Source organism: Haemaphysalis longicornis, unplaced genomic scaffold (assembly GCF_048455015.1).
Source record: "Haemaphysalis longicornis isolate Haplotype H1 unplaced genomic scaffold, Haemaphysalis longicornis Haplotype H1 scaffold_2, whole genome shotgun sequence".
Classification (NCBI taxonomy): domain Eukaryota; kingdom Metazoa; phylum Arthropoda; class Arachnida; order Ixodida; family Ixodidae; genus Haemaphysalis; species Haemaphysalis longicornis.
In genome coordinates, this window is record NW_027526295.1 from 263,495,189 (window position 1) to 263,515,261 (window position 20,073).

The following is a 20,073-nucleotide window of genomic DNA, read 5'->3' on the forward strand; positions in this document are numbered from 1 at the left end:
GAATTTAAGGTAGAGGAGCGGAGGGGATGGGACTCAATTTGATGGCTAGAACCGGGAAACACTCCTGTTCACCTCTGCTTACCCAGAACCCCCTTCCCCTCCCTCCGCTCCCATCCCATTCCCTTCAAGCGGTGCACAAAAGGCACCATCATCCATTCGACAACGTTCGTGCTGGTGTAATTACCGCCCAAACTCTGCGGCTGTGCCAGCATTGCGATGCCACTAGCTTACACTTGCCGGCAGAACATGCTTACGCCCTGCTAGCGTAAAGGCCGTAAGCGCCCATTTTTCTGCATGCGTAAAGTTGCTATTGTGTACGTCGAATACCCTGCAATCATGTGATGTGATCCTGTATATATCTCTGTAAATAAAGTGTTTTTTTTTTTTTGAAAAGCCCGCCCGTGGCCGAGTGGTCTGGCGCGCTAGGTGTGCTATTGCAAGTGTTTTGCAAGTCACGAGTTCGAATCTCCGAGGGTACATTCTTTTTTCTTTTTATAAGTTGACTTCGGTCGATGTTTTCTGTACTGAGGTCACCATTTTTTGGGCCATAACGTAAACTGCTCCACGAAGTAATTCACAGAACGCGCGCAGGCTGACACTGACGCGCTAGAGAGTTCTCGTTGGCGTGCTGTTGCCACAAGCACCGACTGCTTGCGGGCAGGACACAGGCCAGAACCAACTGACCCTTGGCCTGGTGAGAACACGCTTTTTACGATACAGGCATGAGTGAGGCAAGCTCCAAACATAGGGGAAAAGCGCATGGCATTTGAGCGTCTGCGGGGACGCGGAGGGCGTTTATTCATATGCGTAGGCCTTGGCTAGGGATTGCTACGATTCCAAGCCGTCCTGGGAGGCTTATCTTATGCATTTTACAGCCGGCAACATGGCACAAGCGTGGTACGACGATTACTGAGATATCGAGAATGCCCATCCAACGATGCCGTCGGATGTCAAGCATGCTGTTTTACATGACCGAAACCTAAACTTGTTTGAATGCTAACCTTGTACATCGCCCAATCACGGTGTGTCTCCTCCCGTCGTCACAACCTTTAGTTGATGCGGCCGCCGCAAACTGCGCATGGTATGTTTTTTTTTCTTTCGCGCCTTGTAAAATAATAACCGACTTATCAAACGGATAAACGATGAAAAGTGTGTTAATTTGAGCCAGTCCACGCAGTGCAAGCAAAAATGGGAGCGGACAAATTTACTTCAGTGTCCCTTTAACTACTTTGCAAACATCGCGTGTCGGACTCTGCTATTTCCTCAGCAACGGCGTCACCGTGAATTACCCTTGCTACAATTCGGAACGAGGTGCTTCGGCATTGCCCTGTGCGCGAGAGATACGGTGGCTATTGCGGGGAAGTTTCGTGTGTGGCGGTAAAGCCAGCATGTCAAACATACGTTTCTACTAGTCAGAGCCGGTCTGTGGCTCCGGCCCTCGGGCCGGTCAGACACGGGAGCCGTTGCCTGGTGGGGTTCGAACTGGCTCAGACGAGACGTGTTCGAGATAGCCTTTTGCAAACGACGGCTGTCCGGTGAACACCCCCCGTCACACCCTTTCTCCGGCACAGCGTGAACCGGCTTCTATCACAGGACCTATGGAAAGTGTTTTGTGTCCTTGTACTTGTGGTGCCGTGAGCAACACGGCGAACGCCTGTTTTGGCCGTTGCATTGGAGACTGCAAATAGGCCCTCGTTCTCAATGAGAGTGCAGTGCGTGCTGGGCCACCGAAAAGAACGTTTCCCTGCCCGTTCTAGTTACCATGCTGTGAGAACGCCGGTGTGCTGTTTCCTGTTTCATCACTGATATCTACTCGACATGCATTAAACAAGTTAAGTTTCACTTTTTGCTATCATCGCCAGAATAGAGGCAACTCTCCTGCAAGCTGCTCGCCCACGACGCTACAACGACATGGCGGAGGTCGGCACTTGGACGCCTTTGCCAATGCAAAACCCTTTGAGAACACGGGCCCGCATCATTTACTAGCCAGCCGTATGTAGATTTTTGCCTTTACAAATTTACATTACCCTCCGTCACTGCTGACTCTGGTAAGGAGTGGGCGAAACAGCCTTGCGCCTCTGGATGCGGGTAGTTGTGGTTCCTCTCCACGGGAGGACGGAGGGGCTGGGGTTGAGGGGTCGAAGAGTTGCCATCACAGAATTTTATGATTTTTCTATTGCATTCTGGTGATTCGGCGATCAAATTATAGCACCTTTGCTAGGCAATTATTTTGATGAAAAATAAATGCCTAGCATTTCTTTCTTTTTTTCCTTAACAAATAGAGCGATGCCAAGGGTCTGTCTAGGTACACTGTGACCATTAGATAACTGCGAAAGCAGCATGGAATATACTGAGGGACCATTTGCGGACAAAAGGAGTGAACAGAAAAAGGAGAAGACAAGGATCCGAATTCACAGTCGGTTTATTGCAACAGCTCGACCTGGCGTGTAGTGTCTCTCTGCTAGCAGAGTACTTGGTCGAAGCGGTCCTAATAGCGTGGTTTAGGCTGGCTTGCGTAGCCTCCATAGCCCCGGTAGACTGCTTTCCCAGCGCTCGTGGGGTAAGAGTAGCCGACCAGTCCAGAGTTCATCTGGCGGTAGCCGTAGTATGACGGATGAGGCTTAGTAGCAGCAATGTAGCTCATATACGGAGACAGGCTGTAGGAACTTCCCAGCAGTGGGGAGCTCTTGTACCCGCCGGGAGCGTACTTGACAGGCTGCGGCCGTTTGACGCCCTTGTTGACGAATGGCATGTACCACCCCGGTGCCTTGTAGCCAGGGTTCGGCTCGTAGGTGGGGTCGTAGCGGATGGGGGCTGCGTAGCCGCCGTACTTTTTCTTTTGCTTGCCTGCGGCAGTACAGTCGGCTCAGGAAGAAGAAACATCACCAGGAAACAAGTGGACGACGCCGGGTGGCGACTGTTGGCTTTAGCTATCGCTTAGGGCCCTCGACTAAACCTCTTCACATGACATTTAGAGGTTGCGAAAATTAAATTTCCTTGATTATGTAGGAACCCTTGCAGCGATGGAAGCATTAAGAGAACAGGGATAAGCTAGCCGTACGTAGAGCTGCTGAGGATATGCGAAGAGTGTATGGGCACAATAATGCTTCATAAGGGAGAAAAGTTACCTGTAAGGAAGGGCGTCAGACAAGGGAGAAGGTCTAAATGAAATATTTTACAGTATGGAGGAGGTATTTAGGAAGCTTGCTTGGGAGAAAGCTTGGAGATTCGTGAATAAAGAATATTTGAGCCATTGGAGGTTTGCGGATGACATCGTGTCGTTCATTTATACTGGAGAAGACGTGCAAAGGATGCCTCAGTAATTTTACTCAGAAAGCGTTCTCGTATGACTAAAAATAAATACCAGTGAAACGAAAGGGATCTTAAATATACATGCAGAACGCACCTCCCCCCCTTTTCAGGTGTTTCCCAGGGAGCACCTAGGCAATAAAATACTATACAATGAAATGCTAGAAGTGGTGGATAAATTTAAATGCTTTTGACGGGTTGCCAGTGCTGATTACAACCATGAGAAATACATCTGGAGTAGAATTAGTATGGGCTGTGGGTGTTACGACAGCACTCGAAACTAATGAACGGTAGACTACCCCCGTCACTAAAGAAGAGGTACACGACGAATGGGTACTCGTGGACACAAAGAGGTCTTGTGACGTCAGCTCCAGACCCGTACATTCTCTACCCCAGTTTTAAGCCAATTTATTTACCCTGCCCTCTCCTCTGCCTCCTGTCTATTCTGCCCTGAAAGAGCTGACACAAACCACATAATGTTGGGATGCCCCAGACTACTCTTTTCGAGATCCCTCCAAATAACTACGTTTCAGCAGTCGGTCACAGTATTGCGCAGCTCAACGCCTACAAGCCAAAGCAAAGGCTTGGACTGAGCGGAGAAGGGGGCAACGGCATACGACTTATAGGCTGTTTCCGGCCCTCCCCCGCTGGTTTTTGTCCACCAGACAATAAATATGTCCCTACCACCCACTCCCAGCCTTGACGTATGGTGCCAAAAGTTGGGGACTTACTCAGCACGTTTAAAGAAAGTTAGGTCGTCACCCTAACGAACCCTGGGAAGAAGAATGTTAGGAGAAACGCTTAGGAATGGGAAATAAGCGTCTAGGATTAGGGAACAAACTGGGGTCAAAGGTAGCTTAGCTCAAATTAAGAGAAAGAATTGTACTTTCGCTGGGCATGTGATGGGGAGAAGTGACTGAAGGGGAACCGTCTGTGTAGCGGGGCAGCTACCGAAATACGGGAGAAAAAGTTGAGGAAGACCAATAGCTCTATGCAAGGATGAGGTAATAATGAAATTTGATGCCGAAGAATGAATTCAGACTGCGCATGATGAGTGAGTGCATTGAAAGGCAATCGAATAGCCCTTTGGGCTGCAGTGGACATAATAGGATTACGATCACGATCATGATGACGATAAAGACGATGATGATCATAATGATACTTATTTGTACACTGCAGCTGTACACTGATAGTAATAAAAGCTGAGGTAAAACTAACTACCTATGGTAATGAGGCAGCGCTTTGATATGGTTCACTCGCTGAAGTTCTCGACAGCTTGAAACATGTGACACACATGAGTCACCAAGCACATTAAATCTGCATTTACATATCGGTAAATGATGGTTATTTGCAGCAAAGAGCTTTAACAAATGGTGGTGGCCACACCTTGCAACTGCAAATTTATGACTTCACAGCTGCTGGTGCGGGAAAATGAATGACTTGCCAACAACCATTTTATCACCTCTCCGTTTACGTTAATAAATAACTGTTACCAGCGCGAATGCTGTGTTTCCTCTCTTCGCCTCGCAATCTCCTGTTATAAGCCAAGTTGCTTTCACACATTAGTGTCCCTTAAGATGAAAAAGAAGACGCTATTGCGCCTTTTAGATTAAAATCCGCCTAAAGGAACAAGTCACCAGCCATGAACCGGATAGGTGCGAATGCTTGGTATTGTCTTTTTTTTTTCTGGAGGCCCGAACATCGGTTCTCAAACCAATTTCGTCTTGTATGCAATAATGCAATAATTGTTCCCCTTCGGGTTCTTTAACGAGTACGGAAGGTGAACAGTGATGAGGTTAAGTGTCTGCAGAATACGCATCCCATGAAGCAACCTTCTCGGCGGCCAGCAGATATCGAAAAAAGTAGCGACTGTCCATGTGCGACATCGTTGCCACCTTTTACGATAGTGCCACTGACAAAACTAAAACGCGCGGAAAAGCTACTGTCTCTAGGCCTTCAATCGTAAGCAGTAAGTCAAAGTATGCAAGGGTGTATTGGCTGCATAAATGCTAGTCCCTCTCTCTCTGTGCCAGAATCGTCCGGTCCTCAGCTTACTGCTGTTCGCTGCTACGACGCCGAGAAGCTTGCTTCATGGGGCACGGACTTTTGTCCCAAGTCCGTGCAGGGTCTGCGGCTACGCGGTGTCTGCGTTGTTCAGTGTATGGCCGCATGGGGAAAGTCACCGGGCCCCTTGACAGTGAGGAAGGCATGTCACTGAGGCAAGTCTCTTTTACTCGTTCACTCCTCCGTGCGAACAGCAGCTGGGATCGCCGGACACTGGGATCTTGGCAGGACTCAGTAGGCCTCACCTCCGTCCTTGCCGCCGTACGTGGGAGGCATGTACGTGACGTACGTGTAGCTGACCGACGAGGCTGGATAGCTGCCACTGGAAATGGACGGAGAAGGGTCTTGGCGCTTAGTCTGGTAGCGCGAACCGCCATAGCCGTGCGCGGGAATATAAGTGAGACCGTACCCGCTGTAGCTGTCGTCTGATGCTCCGTAGCTGTCGTAGGCTGGTGCGCTGTAGGCTGGCGCGCTGTATGCCGGTGCACTGTAGCTCGGAGGAGCGTACGAAGGGGCACTGTAACTGGGTGGGGCGTACGAAGGGGCGCTGTAGCTGGGCGGAGCGTAAGTTGGGGCGCTGTAACTAGGGGCCGAGTAAGACGGGGCGCTGTAGCTGGGGGGAGCGTACGAAGGAGCACTATAGCTAGGAGGGGCATAAGAAGGAGCACTGTAGCTGGGAGGGGCATATGTGGGAGCGCTGTAGCTCGGGGCGCTGTAACTTGGAGGAGCGTAAGTGGGAGCAGAGTAGCTGGGGGCCGAATAAGATGGAGCACTGTAACTAGGAGCTGGGGCACTGTAGCTGGGGGCGGAGTAAGCGGGAGCGCTGTAGCTAGGGGCAGGTGCACTGTAGCTGGGGGCGGAGTAAGCGGGAGCGCTGTAGCTAGGGGCGGAGTAAGCGGGAGCGCTGTAGCTTGGGGCGGGCGCGCTGTAGCTAGGGGCGGAGTAAGCAGGAGCACTGTAGCTAGGGGCAGGTGCACTGTAACTGGGAGCGGAGTAAGAAGGAGCACTGTAACTGGGAGCGGAGTAAGAGGGAGCACTGTAACTGGGGGCGGAGTAGGAAGGAGCACTGTAGCTAGGAGCTGGGGCACTGTAGCTAGGAGCAGAGTAAGATGGTGCACTGTAGCTAGGGGCAGAGTAAGCGGGAGCACTGTAGCTAGGAGCAGAGTATGAGGGGGCGCTGTAGCTAGGTGCAGCATAAGAAGGTGCACTGTAACTTGGTGCAGAGTAAGAAGGAGCACTGTAGCTAGGAGCTGGGGCACTGTAGCTAGGAGCAGAGTAAGATGGTGCACTGTAGCTAGGGGCAGAGTAAGACGGGGATTTGTAGCTGGGAGCAGAGTAGGACGGAGCACTGTAACTTGGTGCGGGGTAAGAGTAGGACGGTGCGCTATAGCTTGGGGCAGAGTAGGAAGGGGCGCTGTAACTCGGCATGGAGTAGGACGGTGCGCTATAGCTTGGGGCAGAGTAGGATGGGGCGCTGTAACTCGGCATGGAGTAGGACGGCGCGCTATAGCTAGGGGCAGAGTAGGATGGGGCGCTGTAGCTGGGCATGGAGTAGGAGTAGGACGGTGCGCTATAGCTTGGGGCAGAGTACGAAGGGGCACTGTAACTCGGCATGGAGTAGGACGGTGCGCTATAGCTTGGGGCAGAGTAGGATGGGGCGCTGTAGCTGGGCATGGAGTAGGAGTAGGACGGTGCGCTATAGCTTGGGGCAGAGTAGGATGGTGCGCTGTAGCTGGGCATGGAGTAGGAGTAGGACGGTGCGCTATAGCTTGGGGCAGAGTAGGATGGGGCGCTGTAACTCGGCATGGAGTAGGATGGCGCGCTATAGCTTGGGGCAGAGTAGGATGGGGCGCTGTAGCTGGGCATGGAGTAGGAGTAGGACGGTGCGCTATAGCTTGGGGCAGAGTAAGATGGGGCGCTATAGCTTGGGGCAGAGTAAGCTGGGGCGCTATAGCTTGGGGAAGAGTAAGATGGCGCGCTATAGCTAGGGGCAGAGTAGGACGGCGCGCTATAGCTTGGGGCAGAGTAGGATGGGGCGCTGTAGCTTGGCATGGAGTAGGATGGCGCGCTATAGCTTGGGGCAGAGTAGGATGGGGCGCTGTAGCTTGGCATGGAGTAGGACGGCGCGCTATAGCTTGGGGCAGAGTAGGATGGGGCGCTGTAGCTTGGCATGGAGTAGGATGGCGCGCTATAGCTTGGTGCAGAGTACGAAGGGGCACTGTAACTCATGGCAGAATAGGAAGGTGCACTGTAACTCGGGGCAGAGTAGGAAGGAGCACTGTAGCTAGGAGCAGAGTAACCATAGCTTGGGGCTGAATAGCTTGGAGCACTGTAGCTAGGAGCAGAGTAACCATAGCTTGGTGCTGAATAGCTTGGAGCAGAATAGCTCGGGGCCGAATAGCTGGGAGCTGAGTAGCTCGGCATGGAATATCCATAGCTTGGAGCAGAATAGCTAGGAGCGGAATAGCTAGGAGCGGAGTAGCTTGGTGCGGAGTAGCTAGGTGCAGAGTAGCTCGGGGCCGAATAACTGGGAGCCGAGTAGCTCGGTGCAGAGTAGCTTGGGGCTGAATAACTGGGTGCGGAATAGCTTGGAGCAGAGTAACTCGGAGCAGAATAGCTCGGCGCTGGGTAACCATAGCTGGGAGCCGCATAGCTCGGGGCCGAATAACTGGGTGCCGAATAACTGGGAGCCGAATAACTCGGTGCAGAATAGCTCGGAGCGGGATAACCATAGCTGGGTGCCGCATAACTCGGGGCTGAATAACTGGGTGCAGAATAGCTGGGGGCAGAGTAACTTGGTGCTGAGTAGCTTGGATGGGCGTAATCTGAAATAGACAAACAAGAACGTGCGAATATACTTTTTGACATTTTGTGCTATAAAATTGGGCGTAATTGGGTGTGTGACACCAGTGATGCCGTCAAGAAAGTGATGTTCTTTCTCAAGTAATTGGGCATATTCCCTCATAGTCAAATGAGGCAGGCATACAGGGAAAATGGTAAAGGGCGAGCATTTCTTGTTAAGGTTTCCTGACCTTGTTTAACGTTTTAGGATGAAATGCAAACAAATGGAAGCCTTTTTTGGCCATGTTTTTTTATCTTTAAACAACCCATTCTTTAATTTCTATGGTGTATCACCGGATGAACAACTTGGTTGCAAGTTCCCGAAATAAGCTTCGACTTAGCTAACGAAGTGAAAATCGTTGTTGAAGTGTAGACCATTCGGTAACTGTGTCTTAGTAACTCACATTGCACTTTGTCACCGCTGGTGCTCCTGATGCTAGTAAATGGCTGTCCCAATCATTTTGCCCGATGACAAAGCTGTAACCCGTGGACAATTTTATTGTGGTATCAGGTGTAAGCTCGGAATGTTCTCCTCAACCGCATTTCGGTCCCGTAGGTTTATTGCGTGCATAACAATACTTTGAACGGTAAGATAAAAAAACGTTTTGCGTTTACGTGTACTGAACGCTTTATGTCAAAATAAAAGTACGCGTAAAAAACTCGCCAGGTGTTGAAGCTGTGTCCAAACACACTGATCAGGGCATACTGATTTATTACGTGCGAAAGCCTGTTGCACGCAAAATAAGTCAAACTGCTCCAAGCCTATTACAATGTATACTCTCGGAAACTTGGATTTCTGCCACTTAGCGCCAGTCCCACAGTAAAAAGAACATCTCAAGGTAAACTTCTCGCACAATGGGTGTCCCGCAGTTGCCTGTCGACAATGAGGGAAGCTATACTTAAGCCTAGGGATGAGCCGATATTGATCGTTTTTTATGGTACACTAGGGATAAGGGCACGGATATTTTGCGCTATTTGACGTATATTTTATTTTTCAATGAACATGCAAGTTGCAAAATAAGTCGAAAGAAAACGGTGTGTTGAGTTACGTCATGACGTCGTTTTGAAATATGACGGCACCCAATGCTCCCCGCATAACTACGTTCATAGTAGCTTAGTAATCAGCTCTATTCAGCCGAATGTTAGAAACGCGAAGACACTAGATAGCCTTCACGTGTCGTGGAATCGTGTCCGAATGTTTTCGCCGGGTCTTCTTGTTCTTCCACACCGTGGTCTCAGGGGCGCGCGATACATTTAGCGTCCGAAGAAGGACCACCCCTTGGACGAACAGTATCGTGTTCACCAGTGCAGGTCGGTTGCCACTGATTTCCATGATTCTCTAAACTAAAGCGCTAAACTACCGTATAGGAAGTGCCATATATGGGGAACTCGGCTCGGAAGCAGCGTGTGGAAACCACCGCGAAGTTCAATGCGTCCGGCCCTTCCTGAACTGGTTCCCACCCAATCAGCACCGATTCTACTACTGTAAAGAACCAATCGGTACTTGCCTGCTCCCGGCGCCAAACATGCGCCAAGTTCGCGCGGAGCGCAACGAGAGGCGTTGGCTCCTTCCCTCGTATGGAGGTCTGCTTACTCATACTGAGAAGCGGAGGGGCTGCAAGCTACCCTATCAAAACTCCGGGTGCAGCACCGTATAGGTTGCTTCCCGTAGAGTGGGCGAATGGGTCTAAGTAGTCTCTGGAAGCGGCTTATCAATGAGCTGTCGACCTCAGATGGTGCACTTGCTAACGTGCGGGAGCTCAACGAGGGCGCCCGCGTACCGCGAGGAGCCTGCCTCCGTCTGCCCCGCACAACTTCGTGCTGCCCTGAGCGAGGGAGGGGCCTGACCTGAGGGGGCAGGCTTACCGTACGAGGGTGCGGGGTAGTAGTACTTGACCGTCTTGACCATATACGCGGAGGAGGTGTAGGCACTACCTCCGCCGTAGCCGTAGTCGCTTCGCTTCTGCGCCTCTTGCTGGCAGCCCTGGAGCGCCTGGTGCACGCCGCGGGCCAGCTGGTACGTGTACGGCAGCACGGTCACGTTCGACGCCAGGGACAGCTCCGACTGGCCGACGGCCGAAACGGGAAGCTCCTTGACCAGCAGGTAGAACTGGCCTTCCTCTGCGCGAACACGGAGAGTGAAACGGCACGCTTGTCAGCCTCTCGTCAAAGAACTCGCACAGGTGAAGAGTACGCGGACAGGGAGTGTGTTCGATTGACATTCAGGACTCCCTAGGCACTGCAACCCTTGCTAGGCACGCGTAACCCGACCGCCTTTTCCACCGCAGAACGCGGGGAGCTTGAAAGGTTAGAAAGCCCATCGTGTCCTCGAGTTCCTATACCCCCCCGTTCAGAGTGCCACGAACGCGGATTCTAAACAAGCAAAACAACGAGTGTAGAAACTACCGTAACGTGTTTCCTTGCCACCTTTCTTCAAGTCCTTTTGTAGGCCTAAATTTCAGAGTAAAACTATCCTTATTGTCAACTTACTGTCTCATCCTTTTCTATTGCCGTTGTATTGCAGGGTAAGATAGCGAATCTGAACACGTTAGTCGACTTGTTCACTTAACTTCCAGAAGCTGCTCATGATAAGCATTAATACTGCTCATTATTACCTCACATCTTTGGTGGGTGGTAAATAACGTTACAGAAATAGACCACCTACGTAATTACTGTGACACATTTCTTATTAAGTCAAATATACGGTTTCTTATATAACCAAATAGGCACGTCAACCTCGACACCAGGTTCCGAATAAATGCCGCCGTACTGCAATGAAGCGTACCTATTTCTTCAGTGTTTCTTTTCATGTCTCTTCATCGTGTGTGCTCAGAGTTTAAGGAAAACAAGAAAACTGTAAAAAACAGCGCGAAAGGGTGAAGACTGGTGACAAAGAGTGTGAAGCCGTATTCTGGGTTACTAATTTTGCCTTGATCTCGCTTTTTCTTCCTTTTTTTTTTTTTGAGGGAATCCAGTGGGGAGCTTTGTCTCACCGTGGAGAACTTGGGCCAGGCGGCATTCCTGCTTGAGAGACACCAGGGGCACCTGGACGAAGACATCGCTGGGACCGACCAGGACGGACCTGACCCTCAGGCGGCCGCACACGTGCTGCTCGCCCTCTGCGCCGTCGGAAAGAAAGAATAACAGCGTAAATATACGGCGCGCAAGGGTGGTCACAGCGAAGGCGATTTTTAGTTTAAAATCGCCTTCGCTGCGATCTCTACGTTCTCTTTTCCACCACGCTTTCAATGGACTTTAAAGTAGATTTGTAGAAGTTTATTTGTGGCTGCATCGTGTTGATGAACTCTTGCCCTCTCTTATTTGCCTCCGCAGCGAAAACCCGGAGTGCTTTTTTGTAACGCTGGGAGGAAGGGGAAACAGAGGATGCATTTTGCGATTGATGCAGGAATCTACGCCATAAGGTCCGAATGGTTTGTATTGTGGTTTGATGTCGGTCGTAAGGAGGTTAATCTTTAGTTGTCCAAGCTCTCCTTGGGTATGGGTCAACACAGCCTACCCCACCGAACCGAAATGAGAATTCAGCGAGTAAAAGGGCACATTTAACGCACTCTTCCGGAAAGGATCGCTGTAAATTGGTTTGGAGAACTTCGGACACGGAATTTCACCTGATAAAGGAGTTCAGGCAATGTCTGTATCTGTCTTCAGTGCCAAGCCAGGTCGGTACTCCGCGCTTAAAACCAAGGCACGTCCGTTGTAAACGTGAGAAGAGTTGAAGCTTGTGCCGCTTGGCACATAGCTTTGGTACAAAGCGCTTGCGTTGGTCTCGTCTCCACTTCGCCCCGTTAATTGCGCGGCCTTCTACACTCAAAATCGCTTTAAACGCTTCGGAACAGTGTGCCTAAGTTGTTTTCTAGTAATTTATCTGGCTATACTTTAAATTAAATATTACAGAGGTTACCCTTACTGCGGACACAAATCAGAGGGCCTGAAAAGCGGTTTTTTCCATGTGCCAACGAATTGCGCAGATAAAAGAAGAGAAGAGAAATTAATTTTCTGACCCACTTTCAGCAATAAATATGCTACCGTAATACTGAGCGTGCTGGTTTTCTATTCTTTTCTTTGTCTTTTTGGCAAATGAAGAGCGCAGAGCGTAAGCTTCGGGGCGGCGATACGCATAGTTCGTCAGAAAAGAGGGAAGATCTAGGTGACAACAAGAACACTCACTGAAGTAAAAGCCATGGAATGTCCGAAGTAAAGTGAAAAACCTTGGGCTGGACAGCTCGATTATGTACCGGGAGAAACTGGAGGGAGAGCAGGAGACTAGGGCTGTGACAAAATTGCGCCGTACGTTTAGTACAAATCTTCCTTTATGCAGGAAAGATCGGTGCCCAGCTCGCAATTCCTTCTGTTCTGGTTGGCGCGTATACCTTCAGCCTGACGCGGCTGTCATTGCGGACGCGATGCTTACGCAACAACGTCAGACGAACCGTACTCACGTTTATGGAACGGGCTCAGGCTCTGGACACGTGCGACTGTAAGAAAAAAAAAAGAAAAAACGAATGGTTATTTCAATTCACTTATAAAATGTGAGCTATAAAATTGCCGTCAAGGGCAATAGAAAACAGATTAGGTAGAAAAACAAAATCGAAAGTTGGGATCATTATCATTCATATGCGAAGCCATGGGCCACGAAAATATAATTTTTGTCGGGATTTATTTTTGTTTTGTGTGTTCAGCAACTGCATTTTATTTCAAAACACGGAATACGTTTTGCTTGATTAATTCAGTGTTGGCTTAGATTGAATGTGGTCCTAAGAGTAGTGAACCAAAATTGATACATATTTTTTCTTATGATAGCATCACTTATATCACTCACAACTATGCCAATCTGATAGTTTAATAACGATGACGGGAAATTTCGCAGTATCTATTTGAATGATTATTGATGGTTTTTATTAGAGCAAGGCCATAAAATGGCGAAGAGTGCCAAGAAAATACAATCCATATAATAACGAATGCGCTAGTATGAGGGCTTCATACACTGGTGTCCTGATGAATTCTAGCCATTGTTACTCAAGCTGCTATTGTAATCATTTTAATAAACTTCATTCTCCAGTGCTAAACGTTTGAGCTTACGTGAAATAAGTAAACGAATCCTTACAGATGCTCGTCATGGTTAAAGACGATGGGGTTTTTAAATACGACGGGTTAGTAGGTCTGGAGATGGACTAACGTCTTAACTCAAGGAAACAGCATCACTATCAATTGCGTTGGGGTCGCGAGAATCATCGGAGCGTTGGTAAAATGCTCCCTCCGCGCATAAAACGTTTCATAAGTATGGGGCATTTAACCGTGCTAGCGCTAACGGTCATCAGCGGAATAAATACCGCTTAGCACGTTACTAAAAGACCCTTACCAAAGGAGTAATCGCACAGGTCGGTTGGAACCTGCAGAGTTTCGGGGAAGAGAGGGCATGAAGTCGGCAGAACGGTGCATTTCTGGTGGTGGCTAGTTGACTGGATCCGGGGACGGCCGAGTTGGCTGCGTGGCGTGTGTGATGCGCTCATTTAGAAGGCGCCAACCCGTAATAGCTTGCACCGCGGTTTTCAATCAACACAGTTCATGCATAACACAAAAGGCGACGTGACCGATGTAACGCGTAAAGTGCTACTGGGGCAGGTTGGCACGATGCGGGAAGAACAGGGAGTACGTGACATTGTCGCATAACAGGACACAGCAAACCGATGACCAACCGGATTGCTAAGAGGACAAGGGAAAAAAAAGACAAAATACTTTAATAGAACCCTGCATAATTTGCCGATTTAGCGTTATTGTCTTTTTTGCGTATTACAATTTTGTAAGCTCGTATGAAACAAAAGGCATTTCGGAAGAAGGAAATCATAAGGAATTGAGTTTCAGGAACGTCTTTCTGAAACTTGAGCTTCGTTTTCATGGACAATACAATATTATACAGCAGCATGAATGTTTTTTTTTTTTTAGATTCGGGAGGCTTTTGTATGCCAAAGAAACTTCGAATGCGCGAACACTAGATTATCAAAATCGCGCAATGTCAGCATCGCACTTGTCAAATCGCACAATCGCACTTCGAAATTGTGAGTATCGTCAAAGGCATTGCCTCTATAGGCTCATGCTACGGCGATTATTTATTTTCCCCTGATGTCTGTAGCTACATTTCGGCGATTATCACCACGCGTGATTAAATGAAACCGACTCCCAAGCACGTTTTCGTCGGCCTTAGCTGAGTTGAACAAAATATGTTAATAATTCGACGATTCACTACGGGTAACCTACTTCCTCGTGATAGAAAACTCCTGCTACGCTTTATATCTTGAATACATTTTCCCTTCCGGAAGTTGTTTGAGGGTGGAGTGGATGGTGTGACCATACGTTTTGAATGACCAATCTTCTGCGGAAAAGTCGGGCTTAATACGAGTTTCAACAATAATTTTCGGTGAGGGAAGATATAAAAAATGTCTGATGTTATGTGAAAACAGAAGACCCTGCATACTACGGTCATCATACAGGTAAGAACTCACTCGTGTAACTCCATTGTACGTTCGCTATAGTGAAAGCAGTATTCTGTTTTGCTTGGTTACTACAAATTAAACAAAATGTCTTCGATGCTTCCAAAGGTACTCTAGCAGTGAATAGGAAAGTGGACACATTTGCAGCCTAAGAATTTCGCTAATTCACGGGGCAGAAATTTCAGGCTTCTTCCTTGAAAAGCCGTTCAAAGAGTAGTATTACTATCTGACCTTCAGCAGACGCATATCGTGGTAGACTTCATACTACGTGGTAGCTATAGTGCAGGGAGGGTGCCCACCCCAGTGACTTCCCAGAAGTCTTTGCAACAAATTTTTGAAAGCTGATTTTCGAAACGACTGCGCTTCTGAAGGTCTACTGAATTGCATGGCCTGGTTCGTGGTAAATCCAACATTTACAGGTGTGCATTTGATTACGTCGGAATTGGAAATTTGGTGTTTAGCATTTAACAAAAATCGATACTTGTTTTGTTTCTTATTCCTCGTGAAAGGACTAGACCACAATAGCAAATCAATGAAGCCTATTATGGATAACAATTTTCTTGATTTCCCAGGGTCCTTATACTTCATCAAAGATATTCTACAGTTTGCAGAATTCTGGCAACTACGCGCAACCCAACAGTAGGCATTTTTCAATGTCCGCACTTAACCTAGTGTCATATATACGTGCAAGGCTGTAAATACAGTGACGATATATCATTTTCGTTTCCTCTCGCGACGGGAATAGTGCAACCACATTGGCAACGCTAATGTCGATTATCCATTTCTATCTTTTAGGCCTCTCTGTTGAGATAACACATCCCGTCTTTTATGAATGAGCCATATTTAGCGCCTACCAGTCCGAGGACAAAAGGGCGTATCTTGAGCTTTAGTTGGGATAATTTCTCGCGTTACAGGAATGACGACTGAATCTGGGAGACCTGGCTCTGATGGCAAAAGTAAACTCGAATGGCGACTTTAATTACGCGTCAATCGTCTGACCAACAAGCCGCACCTCGCAATTTTTGTCTAAATGCTTCCTTTCAGGTTTTAGACTGCACGGGCTGGGTCTGCTCGCTTCATTACGCTTTTAAATTGGCTAAATGGGCCGTTTTGAGTAGTGACAAATAGCCGCCCTATTACCTCAATGCACATAGCAGTCATACAGTGAGAGCTAAGGGTCATGCTCGCACAACTGTACCTTTTCTAACCAATCGTTCTATGAACAGTCCCTGCACTGTTATTCCCTCTCCGGGTGGTCGTAAGAAGACATTCGCAGGAACGAGGTTATATTTTAAAGGCGAACTCGTTCTACGCCCCCAACAAGAGAAGACCGCTTTCGTTCTGGCTAATGTCGGATGGGAGTAAATCGAAGAAGCTCAAGGAAAACTAGCTCTATAGAGCTGCGCGCACACACCGCCCCTGAGCTACACCGACGGGACGCGTTGACGTGCCCGTCCGCGGCTCTTGCTAGTAGAGCGGGCCCCCTGAGCGCACTCACATGTTGGCGGCCTGGGCGCCGGCGAGCAGCAGGAAGAGCCCGAGGAAGACCGTTGGGGAACCCATCTTTGACGCTGCTGTGAGGAGCGGACGGGTGGCGGGCGCTTTTAGAGGCCCCTGGGCCGTGCTGACCGCGGGTGCAAAAGGGCCACACCGGCGTAATGGGACACCGTGGTGCGTAGCCGGCCGGCCGATAGCGCCGCCGAACCCGCCCGGTGTGCGGCAGCAAGAAAGCGAAAGCAGCACGTGGCCGGAGAACGATGAACCCGAGCTGGCCCCGCTGACCGGATGTCAGGCGGAGGAATCTGACTGCGTCCGGGACTTCTGCGCTGGCTTCCTTAGGTCCCCCGGAAACACGCGCCGGGAAAGGAACGGACACCGTACTCACAGCCATCGGCCAGTTGGCACAAGTCGATGAATCGAGACGGTCTGCCGCGAAAAATCCGCGTGGTCGACGTAAAACCACAGTGTAACGGAACCATGGTTCCGTCGAGCCATGTATATACATGCCGCCACCTTCCTTACGAGAGGCTGACTTGGCGGATCCCCGTGTACGGCCGTGCAGCGGCCTAGTGAACGTAGACCGAAAAACTTGGTGCCGTACGACATCCTGTGAGGCCGCCGACTTGGCACGGTCACCATTTTACGCATACTCGATGTCTAAATGTCGTGAGCGAAACGCAAGACTGATTTCTAGGGCTGCAGCAGTTTTAGTCAAAAGATGGCTCGAACACTGTCGTTATTCTATAAACATGAGTGCCTATACTCTGTTTTCTGATCACCGAATATCCAGTAGAAAGTTACTTCTTGGAAATTCAGTTCTTTGCGGCATTTGTCTGCATAGACGCAGATGAGACTACTCTTACTTTGCTCGCAGGAACACCTGTTAATTTAAAGGCCAGTGGTGCCGGCGGTTTCTTGAGTTCGCGTTTTCGGAGTACCCGCTTTTAGGCTGTTTTCAAGCTTAACGTGCGTTTTTATTCGTTCGAGTCCGACAGTACACTCTAAGACCCTCATGCGCTCCACCAGATTGCACTGCGTTGACCAATTCATGCAACCAACAATAAATTTCGGCGAGTGTCCATGTAGAGCGTACAGTTTTTCTCAAAAGTTGGACCTACGCCGTAGCAACACGGGATGCAGGCGTGCAGTTCCGCGTAACACACTGCCACAGCTCCGATCACATTTCTGAGCCTAATGCCAAGCACGTCGCTTTCATTCACCGAATTTCCTTCCTCTCGGAATGCATTGGTCCCTTGAGTACTTCGTGGTAAAACTGAAGCATGGGATTGACCTAGAGTGCACGGTAAATGCGAATGCTATTGTGCACAAAGCAATCGCCATGAAGCAATTAAATTTCTGCTGGCGGGTGCCTAGAAGAAATTTCTCACGGCATCGAAATCTACAGGCGTCGTGCATTGTGACCTCTTGATGTAAAATTCTCTAAATAACGGAAAAGGAGTGTTAAAGAGGGCAAGTTATACCAGTAAACTGTCAGATAAACTGCCATCTGATTATAATTCGGGATGATAGTTCTGGCGTCAGACGCGAATGCGAAATATATCGAATTCCTAGAGCATGACCTGCTGTTCTTTTCAATTGTTCTCCGAGTGTCCCTCACAGTGGCATTGGAAGGGTGTATGCAAATTCCTAAACGAGCATTTTCAGTGGGAAACGGCAGACGAATAAACAAACATAACGCCGTTTCTCGGGGTCGGCTGACATTGAAGATACAGCCTTTTTGGCCGTAAAGTGTCATAAATTAAGATAGATTTATCCTTACAATCCCCACAATTTATCGGTCTAATTATGGGCCAATGCTTGAACAGTTTCCCTCGCTGATAACTCTGTTGTGTTACCCTCACCTCAGTACCAGGGATGTTGCGCCACAGCACTCTTTAAAGGGACAGACAACCGTTTTTTGTCGAGCATATTTTCTCTATCCCAAATGAAGGGGCATCATTTTAAACACATTAACCCGAAAAGGTTGGGGCGCCGTGCACAACTTTCGAGATCGGAATTTTTAGGCCTACCAGCCTTACGTGCCCCTCCGAAAAGACCAGCACACTTTTAACTGCACGTGAGATGAGAAGAGGTATTTTAAAACTTGCCCTCGGCTAAAACAACAATAACGTGCAACCTTTCCTATTCCTTCATGCACTTTTCGAATCACGCGTTGAGACGGGCGGAGTGTTTTGGACACGTGCGGTAGTGTCGCGTTTAGAAACTAGTTGTGCCGAATTTTAGTCTTGAGAAATTTTAGTGCAAAATGAAGTTATTTCCGCCTGTTTATTTAGAAATTCCTCGCGGTACCCTAGTATAGAAAACGCTGGCTTTCGTGAGAGCTAAAGGACATGCACTCCACAGAAATCGCTTGTCTGTCCCTTTTGAGGCAAGCCCGCGTAATGAGGATACTGTCGAGGGCGCAGACGTCATGAACAGCCAACCCCTCCCGTTTAACAGCACCAACGCTGTAAGAGCGGGACGAAAAGCCTAAAGAAATATTCCATGCTTTTTGCACTCGCCCGGCCCATCCGGAAAGCTTATGTTGTAGGCAAGCACAGAACTGCACAGCGCCTACAAGGGCGCTGTGCACCTTCGCACCTATTCAGGCACAGCGCCTATGTATGTCTGCTCCAATTGTCAATGCGGCGTCCACTGAGAGGAGGCTCTGTGACGCTGGCTTTTCGATGCCACCAGATCTTGCATTTCCCGTGAGTATACGCTATGATTGTGTGCGTTACGTGCAGTTGGAAAAGAAAGACGAAAATATAAAACCTCCCAACAAGCCTTGCGCAAACAGTAGCGTGTCATTAATTCGGAGTGAACCAATTGAACCCGCATTATTTTCTTCTTCTTCTTTTCGCAGAAGAGAGGAAACCGCTTTCGTCACTTCAGTATGAGCCGACCCTCCACTTTGCCCGACCTGCCCATTTGAAGGTTGTTGTGCCGTCAATGGACAGCCCCGGCCGAAGAAGATGCATCCAAACCATAAAACGTTCTCTCATAAAACTATGCTCGGGAGATGGCTGGGTAGCGGTACAGCCTATTTTTTGTTATTACCAGCATAACCAACCTAACCCCCATAGCAGACCCCAACATGGAGCAATGGGTGAACCAGCTGACCAGCTCATACTCAAAAACAGCATTGACTGGTGGAAAGGACCCCAGCCGGTCTGTCCTGGACCACACCAAGGACGCCTTTTACGAAGGGACGACTACAACTCAATAACCGTCTATATTCTCCTGCTCCCCCAGCATTCCTATGGTTTTTCTACATCGCATGGTGTTGCATGGTGTTACTATTTAACAACGTGATTTCATCCTGCTTAGAGTTGCTTTGGCATGCGGCCCCCAAAATAGGACCTGCATGCTCGAAACAATAGGAGCTGCGTGTCAGCAACTGCAGCGAAAACCAATCTTAAAGAGGAAGGGTGACCCTTTCACGCTTTGGGTTCTGTTACCAAGAATCCGCAGGCGGAGCTTTCTCTGCCTGCGTCTGCACACGTGCCTGCGGCAAAAAAGCAAGAGACTGCCGAGCACGGCGCAATTTCGCTGGCTGCGTCAGTTTTCGACCCTGGAGGACCACACTTCTGCCGGCTCATTTAAGGCGGCCACCCTCCCGGACCCTTTTCAGAAACTTCCTGGGCCGACCCTGTTCCTGTGTCGATTCTTTCGTCAGTTCGTAGCCGTTACGGTGAAAGTCAGGGAGGGTCTAGTCTTGCATACTTTGCGTGAACGAAAACGAGCATCTCATTCGCCTCGCTGCGGTAACCTATCATCGTCATTATGTTTACCCGACCCCCTTTTTTCATCGGCATACAGAGCGATAGTTTCTAATAAGGGCGCAGATTTC

General features: G+C 49.1%; 1 protein-coding gene across 2 annotated transcripts; it reads right to left on the reverse strand.

Annotated features, from left to right (window-relative positions):
- Positions 1-2,404: 2,404 nt before the first annotated feature.
- On the reverse strand, positions 2,405-16,376 carry LOC144170587 (uncharacterized). 2 transcript variants are annotated; one of them, XM_077700475.1, is made up of 8 exons: positions 16,219-16,376; positions 13,592-13,716; positions 12,672-12,707; positions 11,208-11,333; positions 10,150-10,335; positions 5,783-8,198; positions 5,619-5,695; positions 2,405-2,847 (listed from the first exon to the last, which is right to left on the reverse strand). In XM_077700475.1, exons 1-8 carry the CDS (start codon positions 16,281-16,283, stop codon positions 2,489-2,491), a joined length of 3,390 nt encoding a protein of 1,129 aa, XP_077556601.1. In that variant the 5' UTR covers positions 16,284-16,376; the 3' UTR covers positions 2,405-2,488. The 2 variants fall into 2 exon arrangements, with proteins under 2 accessions (XP_077556601.1, XP_077556600.1); XM_077700474.1 differs by having other exon boundaries at positions 10,081-10,335.
- Positions 16,377-20,073: the final 3,697 nt, after the last annotated feature.